Source organism: Neoarius graeffei, chromosome 5 (genome assembly GCF_027579695.1).
Source record: "Neoarius graeffei isolate fNeoGra1 chromosome 5, fNeoGra1.pri, whole genome shotgun sequence".
Lineage (NCBI taxonomy): Eukaryota > Metazoa > Chordata > Actinopteri > Siluriformes > Ariidae > Neoarius > Neoarius graeffei.
This window is the reverse complement of record NC_083573.1, coordinates 10,296,994-10,308,594: the sequence shown is the minus strand read 5'-3', so window position 1 is coordinate 10,308,594 and position 11,601 is coordinate 10,296,994. Positions and strand designations below refer to the sequence as shown.

Sequence of the window (11,601 nt, the reverse complement as noted above, 5' to 3'; positions counted from 1 at the left end):
AAAATGTCTCACTTTCGACGTTGGATATGTTGTCTATGTTCTATTGTGAATATAATATCAGTTTTTGAGATTTGTAAATTATTGCATTCTGTTTTGATTTACAATTTGTACTTTGTCCCAACTTTTGTGGAATCGGGGTTGTTGATTATAAATAATCATTAGTCGGTTTATTCTATAGAACTATTAGTTTGTGTGAGCAAAGTGACTGTGTACTATTACTCCAAAGCAAGCAGTGTCTTTGATTATTTTTTTTTTTTCTGACAAGGTTTGAATCGAGGTATTGGAGAATTCATTTTGGGTTTTTTGTGACAGAACAAGCCAGTACAACTCTTCTGTTATTCTGTCCATAATGTACTTCAAGTGCACGGGGTGTGAAATCTTGATGGTATTTCAGATTCATAAATTCCTCCAAACCAGAATGTACTACATTTTGGGGCAAGTACACTCCAGACATGAAGAAAATATAATAATCCCTGCCAACATGCTCCTCTGAAGTCAACCTGTCAAGCAAGAAATTTTAGCAGTCGTGTCAGTCTTTTCATGATTCACGGAGAAAAGGAGCAAGGTGCAAAACATGAGCTTTTTGTAAATTAAACTATTGATTTGAAAAGTTGATGCTGAAAGTCGATTCTTTAAAGATACTTTGAAGTCCTTCAATACAAAGATTTAAAGATTTTTAAATTAAGACAGATTATTGAAAGTATGATGAAAAACTTATTTGTTCCATGCTTGTTTACAACAATTTTGTATCTGGAGTGCCTACCAACCCACAAACTCTGAAATAACACAACTCGTCAGATAATTTTTGGCTCCATATTTCAGAAAAGGTGTGTTTCAACAAATTGCTGAAATTTACCTGTCAGCAAAACCCTGTTTGTATATATCTGACAGTCAGTAATTGCACTGAAAACCTGAGTTGGGAGTAGCCTCCAAACATAGCCACGCCGCACTACAATTCCCAAGCACCACAGCGCCACTCATCCCCAGAATTCTAGGAAGTACACCTGTTTCCCATTTCCCCAGAATTACTTCCCAATATAAGCCCAGCATTCACAAATGCTCACAGCAAAGTATCATTCTGTGTCCCCATGCCTGATCTAGATGCCTGACTTCCTGTGCGTTTGACATTATGTTTATTTCTGACTTAATTTACTCACCTGCCTTTTGACATTCTGTTTGTGAATCGACCAACCCTTGCCCATGCTAGACTATAGCTTCAGATTAGTGTATTGGATTTGGTTACCAGTTTGCAATGCACCCGCTCTCCCCTGCGCTTGCATCTGTAAGTGCCTACACCCTGACAGGATATTTTGCCAGCAATGAATGCAGCAGAGGAAGTGAAGTAAACTGCTCTCAGTGCTCAGGAGCGATTGTTAGGAGAACATCAGTAAGCGATAAATGAACTTAACACCAGAATGTCACAGTTAATGGCTGTTTTGCAGGTCATCCTGACACACCCCTCATCCTCTGCCGGTGCAGCCCTGATGGTTCCTTGACCCAAAAAGTCTTCTGATGAGATGTCAGGGCGATCCAGCAATCCTGATGCACAAGACACTTAATTTTTTGGATATTTTTGAGGCTTGTGCTCATGAAGCATTTCAGGGGTCTCCGGTGCCGAATTTCTGAGTTTGACACACAATTTGATGTTTGCTCTCTGGTCTCTGTTTGAGGTCTTTAGTAAAATCGAAAATGCACACATGCACATTGTCACAAAAATGTGTGTAACATGGGTTCTGATGTTGAAGTTACTTATTGCTCCTGCTCCAAGTCTCAGAACTTTTTGATCGCACCTTATGTAGGCACAAAATAAATTCCGGAGAGTCCAAATTAAGAGTTGCAATATAATTTAGAGAAGGTGCATAACATTGTCCAACGTATTCGGTAAAAATATTGTCACCCTTGCAGAAAACACCATGCTAATATGGGACTAGTAAACAATTTATCACAATTATCACAGCCAGTCTCATACATCAGTTGCATGCTGTAAGCATACTACATATTATATCATGACAGTGAAAAGTAAATTTTAACCATTCCAAAAAGGTACAATCATACAGAACTTAACAGCAAAAAATTACAGCACTTCCATATTTTAAAGAGGAGCTAGTAACCTACCATTTAAAATATACGTCCAGTATTGTTCTTGAACACCAATTGTCATACTATGCACAAATCATGAGTGTCAATCAACTTTTTTTCATAATGTCTTGTATTGAGTATACATGTCCATGACCAAGACAAAAGTTTACAACAATAAGTGTCCAAATTGCTGTCTGAACATAGAAAAATATCAGCAGCTCTTTTTTTTTTAATCAAGCCTTATTTGCTTAAAATCAGGACAGTTTAAAAGACAGATGACACGTAAATAAAGTAGCCATTTTTAATCCATCCATCCATCTCATTATCTGTAGCCGCTTATCCTGTCCTACAGGGTTGCAGGCAAGCTGGAGCCTATCCCAGCTGACTATGGCTACATCCACACGACAATGGCAACGAGATGTTATTTAAAAATATATCGCGTCCAAATGGGCAACGATCAGTAAAATATCAGGTCCATATGGCAACGCAACGCTTGCTGAAAACGATGCAATACACATGCCACACCTCTAGGGGCGCTGTAAGATGGTCCCTTCGGAGACACCAGAACAATAGAAGAAGTAAGGACGCATGCGCATAAACTATTATGCGCGAGACTTCATATTAGCCACAAAGTCAGGAAAATCTGTTCGTAAAATTACATTATAATGACCAAATACAATGAAAAGTATTTTTCCAGTCTCACCTGTGAAAGGTAATCCCATGTGATCTCGTTTGGACGGCAAACCTGTTGGTACAGTTAAACGCAGCTAATCTTTATTCTCTGCTTTGACCTCTCCAAAATGGCGGCGAGGATGACGTATGATTCTACGTGGAAGGCGGCGTCTTTAATGGTCCGGAATAAATTGAATGATACACGTTGATGGATTAATTTGTTGTTTCTCACCTGTGAAAGGTAATCCCATGTGATCTCGTTTGGATGGTAAACCTGTTGGTACAGTTAAACGCAGCTAATCTTTATTCTCCGCTTTGACCTCTCCAATATGGCGGCAAGGATGACGTATGATTCTACGTGGAAGGCGGCGTCTTTAATGGTCCGGAATAAATTGAATGATACACGTTGATGGATTAATTTGTTGTTTCTCACCTGTGAAAGGTAATCCCATATGATCTCGTTTGGACGGTAAACCTGTTGGTACAGTTAAACGCAGCACATGAATCTTTATTCTCTGCTTTGACCTATCCAATATGGCGGCGAGGATGACGTATGATTCTACGCAGAAGGCGGTGTCTTTCATGGTCCGGAATAAATTGAATGATACACGTTGATGGATTAATTTCTTCTACGCCCTTTTTGAGGAATGTATTGTAGGACTTAAACCCACATCTGAAGAGGTGAGATCGCGCCTTTTTTTTCCCCTATTTTTGCTGGCGGGATTGCAGAGTCTCTCTCTCACTTTGCACCATTACACAATAAATATTCACAGTGAAAATATTTTGTAAGCGAGTTTCATGAACCAAGTTATAGGATTTGTTGACAACTCGCATCGAGTTCGTTACACTTCTACCCGGCGTGAAGCACTCACAGTCATGTGGTTGTGACGTCATCGTAAACAAATCCGTTCTACTCATCCAGACGACTTCACAACGGCAACGCTGCCAGATCTTTCCACTCTGGAACCCGTTCTCAAAAAGATTGCGTTTTGGGCACCCAAAACGCCGGTGCCGTGTGGACGCCAGGCCTAAACAATAAGGAATTGTATCGGAGTCACCTGAATCCGTTGCCGTGTGGACAGGGCCTATGGGCGAGAGGCAGGGTACACCCTGGACAAGTTGCTAGGCCATCACAGGGCTGACACATAGATACAGACACCCATTCACACTCACATTCACACCTACGGTCAATTTACAGCCATCAGTTAACCTAACCTGCATGTCTTTGGACTGTGGGGGAAACCGGAGCACCCGGTAGAAACCCACGCTGACACGGAGAGAGCATGCAAACTCCACACAGAAAGGCCCTCATCGGCCGCTGGGCTCAAACCCAGGACCTTCTTGCTGTGAGGCGACAGTGCTAACCACTACACTACCGTGCCACCACCATTTTTAATCATGTCTTGTGAAATACAATTTTTGAACAACTTGGGCTTAATTATTCACTTGACCTTTGTCAGCACAAAATGATAACAGTCAAAAGAATAAAGCAACCACCCAAAAAAAAAAAAACAGGAATCATCCTTCGTCATGATTCATACCAGAGTGCTACTGAATTAATCTAAATGGTCAAAAGGGGTTAATTCATTTTCTGTAACAATTTATACATAGACTTGTTTGGAGGAAAATGTACATAATCTCAGGCTATTAAGATTATTTTACAAAGATGTAAAAGTATTATGGTCTTTTTATTTCTGAAATAGACTTTGGGGATAACAAACAATAACAGTTACACTTTTAATTTTGTCTTTGTGCTGGAAATCATTGTGGCGCATGAGTATGATGTTGTAGGGCGTCCAGAAGAGGAAGTAAACAGTGACCAAGACCACCATGAGCCTGACAGCTTTGTGTTTCTTCTGAGATTTCATGGTCATTAAGATGGGGATGATGTGTGAGTAACAGAACAGCATCACTGAGAGAGGAATAATAAAACCAAAGATGTTCAGCTCAATGTAATGAAATGACTTCCACATTTTCCTTTTTGAATATTCCACCATGCATTTTGATACATTTGATATAGTATTCACTTTTGAGAAACTGATGGCTGGCAGAGAGGCTACCAAGCTCAGTGTCCACACAAACAAAGCCAGTGCTATGCTAGCTCTGACAGACCAGTGCTTGGGGATGAGGGAGGTAGAGGTGTGGACGATGACGGCATAGCGGTCCACTGTCATAAGGATCATGAAGAAGATACTTCCATAGAAGCCCAGCATGTAGAGTGCTGTCACTGCATGGCACATGAACTCTGGGAACGCCCAATTAGAGTTGGCAGCGTAGTCGGCCCAGAAAGGCAATGAGATAAGGAAGAGGAGGTCTGAAATGGCCAGGTTGAAGAGGCACAGATCTGACATGTTGAATGATTTGTGATACTTGACCAGGACACACAACACCAGGCCATTGCCGATGAACCCAACAATGAAGACAATGCTGTAGACTGTAGGGAGGAAGACTTGGCTAAAATCCATTACATTGCTGTTGTTGTAGACCTGGGGCTTGTAATCATCTGGCTTTAGGCTGTAGTAGTCAGAGTAGCCGTCCTCTGTTTAAGAAAAAAAATCCCTTTGTGATCATGCATCACTAAATAATGTAAATAATATTTACATACGGCGGCACGGTGGTGTAGTGGTTAGCGCTGTCGCCTCACAGTAAGAAGGTCCAGGTTCGAGCCCCGTGGCCGGAGAGGGTCTTTCTGTGCGGAGTTTGCATGTTCTCCCCGTGTCCGCGTGGGTTTCCTCCGGGTGCTCCGGTTTCCCCCACAGTCCAAAGACATGCAGGTTAGGTTAACTGGTGACTCTAAATTGACCGTAGGTGTGAATGTGAGTGTGAATGGTTGTCTGTGTCTATGTGTCAGCCCTGTGATGACCTGGCGACTTGTCCAGGGTGTACCCTGCCTTTCGCCCATAGTCAGCTGGGATAGGCTCCAGCTTGCCTGCGACCCTGTAGAACAGGATAAAGTGGCTAGAGATAATGAGATGAGATGAGAATATTTACATACAGTATATTACTCAGTAGATTTTTTTCATCAATCATCTGTTTCTAAAAATAATATTCATTCATTCATTCATCTCATTATCTCTAGCCGCTTTATCCTTCTACAGGGTCGCAGGCAAGCTGGAGCCTATCCCAGCTGACTACGGGCGAAAGGCGGGGTACACCCTGGACAAGTCGCCAGGTCATCACAGGGCTGACACATAGACACAGACAACCATTCACACTCACATTCACACCTACGGTCAATTTAGAGTCACCAGTTAACCTAACCTGCATGTCTTTGGACTGTGGGGGAAACCGGAGCACCCAGAGGAAACCCACGCAGACACGGGGAGAACATGCAAACTCCACACAGAAAGGCCCTCACCAGCCGCTGAGTTCGAACTCAGAACCTTCTTGCTGTGAGGCGACCGTGCTAACCACTACACCACCGTGCCGCCCAAATCCGGTGCTGCCTCGTTTCCTCTCCCCCACTTGCCCTATAGGCAGACACAGATTCTTTTAATACTGTTCTGCGGGATTTCATGGTATACCATGGTATAAAACCTGATGGCTGTCATTCCACGTACATTGCCTTATTTCCGTTATTTGGGGGAAAATGCAGCCAAACAGAGAATTTCACTTGCACTCAGGATTAGCATCATGGGAGGCACCCCAATACCTGCAGATCAAGCCTTTGGCATCATAATTAGGTTTTTATTGATTCATTTATATTCATCATATGAAACATCTCACACACACACACACACCCTGCTGGTCATACTTGCATCAGGTCAGATTGGGGGAATTAGCTTGACTTGTCATTACGTCAACAAAAAAATACCCGCTCATAAAGCAGTTAGCATGAGCAAGACAGATGACGCTTGGCAGTAATATGTTTGAGGGCAAGCCTGCAACTCTTCTTTAGGTCAGCATATGCCTTTAATTCTCTTTATGATGCCAACCTTGGCTTTCATGATTATTGTGCAACATGTTGAATGAGTTTTGGGTCTGTCTGCAATTATTTGGTAAGAGTGGTGCCTACAGTCTCTTCCAAGTGATGTTTGAATGATGCGCACAATGCAGTGTGTGTGTGTGTGTGTGTGTGTGTGTGTGTGTGTGTGTGTGTGTGTGTGTGTGTGTGTGAGAAAGCTTACATCCTCACCCACTGATACAAACATGCAAACAAACATACTTTATTTATATAACGTTATAGTTTGTAGGGACATTTCTCATTATTTTTCATGGATGGTAGGAAAAAAACAATGAGAAGCATTGTTCAAAAATGAAGAGAAGCACAAACTGAAAACAATAAATTGCTTATAACAGGGAAGGGTGAAAAATAATATAAAAAGGGAAATCAAGTAGTCAGTCGCTTAGTTGCTCTCAAGACCAATTCATTTATTCCATGGTTTGCTGGATCATCAAGAAGTCCATTATTTCTGCTCCCACATTGTACCTGGGATAATATTTGAATTGGAGTTTGGGTTCTTTGCAATGACAAGTTACCTGCAGTCTTTTTTATCTCATGTTTATAATTCTGTTTATCTCATCTCATCTCATTATCTGTAGCCGCTTTATCCTGTTCTACAGGGTTGCAGGCAAGCTGGAGCCTATCCCAGCTGACTACGGGCGAAAGGCGGGGTACACCCTGGACAAGTCGCCAGGTCATCACAGGACTGACACATAGACACAGACAACCATTCACACTCACATTCACACCTACGGTCAATTTAGAGTCACCAGTTAACCTAACCTGCATGTCTTTGGACTGTGAGGGAAACCGGAGCACCCGGAGGAAACCCACGCGGACACGGGGAGAACATGCAAACTCCGCACAGAAAGGCCCTCGTCGGCCACGGGGCTCGAACCCGGACCTTCTTGCTGTGAGGCGACAGCGCTAACCACTACACCACCGTGCCGCCCTTAATTCTGTTTATAATTATAATAATAATAATGAAATACTGTAAAGTGTGATACCATGAAACCTTGACATTTTCTGAGACAGATATCATACCATCAAAATCTCAGACTATGGCAACCCTTCCGTACTTTAAGTTCCTCACAAAAACATATATTAAATCTTCCCTGAAATTTTGAAAATCAGAATCATGAACAGAAAGTTAAAAAGATACAAAAACTTAACGATTTTCATTTCCCTGATGCACAAAGGATGAGAGTATGTATACATTCATGATAATAAAAGCATTACTCAAGTGGTAAACTATTCCTTTACTTCATATTATTAATATATTTGTGGATTTTATTGTAAAGTACTGATATTTTCTATTTTCAGTAATCAATAACACTGTAAAATAAGGCAAATGAAAGAAAGTGTGCAGTCAGCATGTTTTGGAGACTCAGTATTAAATTCAGATCAAAGAAGAGGGAAGCCACTCTTCAGCTTCACACGGTCAGTTTTAATACAATTATCTATAAATTTTAAACACACTTTACTAATTGGAGCAATGATCGCAAATGGTTACCAAGCTGGATTTTACAATTATGTAAAAAGAAAAAGGTTCACCTCCTGGTTGACATGCTGGAGTTATTCATGGAAACGTTTCCTCAGTCCAAGAATGATTGTGAAAGAATAAAAGTAATAAAAAACCCAGTATAGAGAGAAACAGAACGGTATCTCCGTAAGGGTCGCTCCACATGGGGCTAAAGTCCAAATCACACCAACAAGAAACATCCAAAAAAGGGGAAAAAGCTAACTATGTCTCTCACTAGAACTGACACACTTCAAATAAGAAAGTCCACAATGTCATTTGTCATTTCACACAACTTGTGCTGTTTAGTAACCTCGCAGCGACTCCATTAATAGGTTACCTTGAATCAATAACCTATTGCCATCACAACAACAGGGCTACATTCTCCATTTAGTCTGACATAAGGACACCTAGTCTACTCAGTTGGCTTGTTAATTATTTTCTCAGTAACATAGTCCTTTGCCTTACTTGGGTCTTTGAATTTTTCAACTGTACCGTCTGGAAGTGTGATTTTCAGCTCAGCAGGGTAAACAGCGCCGAAGCGAAGATCCGTGATCTTGAAATCCCTAAGCAGTTTCTTTACCTCGTTGAACTTGGCCCGTTGTCTGCTAACCTCCAGGCTATTGAGGTATTTCACCTGATGTCACAGGGTCACGTGACGCCCCGGTGTCCGCCATTTTGAATGTCAAGCTAGCTAATGTCAACAACAGTAGCTGGTATGTTACTGTAGCAATGTTTACGTTTAGTCATTTGGATGACTGTTAAAACCTTTCAGTCTCAAGTTTTTCCTTTACTGGATTTACTAGTTTACTGAGCTCGCGCGCTCGGGCCAAGCTGGGAGCTAGCGCGCTCGGGCCAAGCTGGGAGCTAGCGCGCTCGGGCCAAGCTGGGTGCTAGCGCGCTCGGGCCAAGCTGAGAGCTAGCGCGCTCGGGCCAAGCTGGGAGCTAGCGCGCGCCGGCCAAGCTGGGAGCTAGCGCGCGCCGGCCAAGCTGGGAGCTAGCACGCGCCGGCACGCTAGCTCCCAGCTTGCCCGAGCGTGCTAGCTCCCAGCTTGCCCGAGCGCGCTAGCTCAGTAAACTAGTAAATCCAGTAAAGGAAAAACTTGAGACTGAAAGGTTTTAACAGTCATCCAAATGACTGAACGTAAACATTGCTACAGTAACATACTAGCTATGTTGTTGACATTAGCTAGTGCTAACAGCTAGCTGCTAGTGCACTGCTACAACTACACTGACCCTAATAATACAGTTCATAGTCATTGTCTGGTAACAGCAAATTTATAATGGGCCATGTCTCAACAGACTAAGAAGTTATTTCAATGACATTTAATAACATTTTGTTTATCCTGAGGACTGAAAGTAAATGAAAATGTGAACAAACCTTAGCTGTAATAAGATGGTGACCACCGGCTCCAGGGACGACCCGCTGATGTAGGCATGTTACCCAGCCTGACACAAATAGGCATCCAAACTCTTATACGCTTTCAGATCAATACCTGTGTATGGCGATGGGTTTTTAACGACATAGGTATACAGATCATGTGGGCCGAAGTCAGGTAAAGACGAGGGCTTCGTGTACTTCCGTACATCAGTGAACAATCCTGGTGGAAGCAGGTAAACGTCGTTCTCTAAGCCTGCTAACCTCAATTTTTGCAAATACCTCTCCCTCTGCTCGCCCTGTAAATGCCCCACGTCGCTGGATAGTGAAGGTGTTTTCTGCATCTCGCTCCTTTTTCTTTTATGTTTTTCGTTTGTCGCCTTCCTTGCATTCAAACTGATTTGAGCCGTGCCATCCAAAATGGCAGCATCACATGACTTGGTCACGTGGGTGAAATACCTCAATAGTCGGGAAAAATGCGGATATCATCCCCATCGGTCTCCTGCAACCTTTTTGAGAATCTCCACTTTCTCTTGATAGTAGTGGCATCTGACAATGAAAGTTCTGGGTAGGCCTCCTTGGGGATCGTCCCTTCAGTCCAAGGTGTGCAGAGCTCGGCGTGCTCAGTCAAGCAGAGGCGCTTTCCCCATATCCAATGTTTCGCCCAGGATGTGTGATATATAGTTGACCAGCCCCTTGACACTCTCTCTTCCTTCTTTCACCCCAATTATACGCAAGTTGCAGCGATGCAATCTATTTTCCAGATCTTCGTTGTGTGCTTTCAAATTGGCTATGTCTTTCTTCATTGGTGCCACCTCACGTTCAAGAGTACTGACTATAGAAGACTGTTCGCTAGCAGCATCTTCAACTTGTTGGAACTGCAGCTCCAAAGCACTGATTCTCCCGTTAACACTGTCCATGCCCGCTTTCAATTCCTCCCCGAGTTGGTCCACCTGACTTTTAATGTCTGCTGTCTGGCCTTCCATTATCTCATTGATTTTCACCAGGAGTTCTTCCTTTAGGGAAACAACCGCTTGGAGTATTGGTTCTTGTCCCAATGAGTCCTTAGCCATAGAGGAGCTCGTGCTAGCTGGAGTGTTAGCTGACTTAGCCAGTCTGCCATGACCAGACATAGTAACTAAATAACTAATAGGCTATACAAAGGAAAATATAGCAGCTTTATAGGTTAAGTCACGCACTAATTGTCAACTACTCGTAATTTACCTTACTCCAATCTGTGAACTATATACATAATTTCAATTCTAGCACAGCTCCACAAAACACGTCTACATGGCTCTGCTACCGGAAGTCCTCCCCTGGTAGTGCAGCGGTTAATTGCATATTTCATAAGAATCCTTCAAATGGTGACACAAGCATGAAATTCTCCACAAATATGCTTTAATGTCCTCTCTTTTAGAAAAGGGTCCTGGCCACGCCAAAAATTCAAGATGGCCGCCATTTTCCAAGATGGCTGCCCGAATGTGACAATTTTTTGTTATTTTCCCTCTTTTCTTAATTTAATTTTCCAAGTGAACCATGTTTATGCTCTTATATGCTAATTTTACATATTTTGTTGTCTCTGATATAATTTTAAGAAGGTTAGCCTTCAATGTGGTGCCCAAAATGGCTGCTACTCCTTGAAAATTATGATTTATCCATTGTAAATTGAGCATATTTAACACACACATGCAATCGTTTCTGGATGTGGATCTTGGTTGGTGTGGTGCAGATCCCATTCAACCATTTTTTATAAACTACAGTTGTGACTGTGATTGCAATTAAAAAAAAAAGAGCTTGGGACTTGATCAGCTATGGCTGGCATTTGGTCAGGGTCAGAGCATGCGCTATATCAGTGTGCATGACTTGTGTCACAGCTTGGGCCAGGAAAAGACCAAGGGCATACTCTTCTTTCATGCATTCACAGGCTGTGATATAGTGTCAGCTTTCAGAAACAAGGGAAAGAAGACTGCCTGGCAGACCTGGGATATCTTCCCAGAAGTCTCCCCTGTG

The 11,601-nt window shown here is 42.5% G+C and overlaps 1 protein-coding gene across 1 annotated transcript; it reads right to left on the bottom strand.

The window, feature by feature from the left end:
* Window positions 1-3,687: 3,687 nt before the first annotated feature.
* Window positions 3,688-10,724, bottom strand: LOC132885826 (C-C chemokine receptor type 1-like). Its single transcript, XM_060920342.1, has 2 exons — window positions 10,412-10,724; window positions 3,688-5,290 (listed from the first exon to the last, which is right to left on the bottom strand). The coding sequence occupies exons 1-2, from the start codon at window positions 10,722-10,724 to the stop codon at window positions 4,440-4,442; spliced, it is 1,164 nt and encodes a 387-aa protein (XP_060776325.1). The 3' UTR covers window positions 3,688-4,439.
* Window positions 10,725-11,601: the final 877 nt, after the last annotated feature.

What these genes read in the sequence shown, in the direction of transcription:
- LOC132885826 (XM_060920342.1), bottom strand. Translation starts at nt 10,724, where the DNA reads ATGTCTGGTCATGGCAGACTGGCTAAGTCAGCTAACACTCCAGCTAGC. An exon ending in TATAGTCAGTACTCTTGAAC is followed by an intron (nt 5,291 to 10,411) that starts GTGAGGTGGCAC and finishes TTTCTTAAACAG; the next exon opens with AGGACGGCTACTCTGACTAC.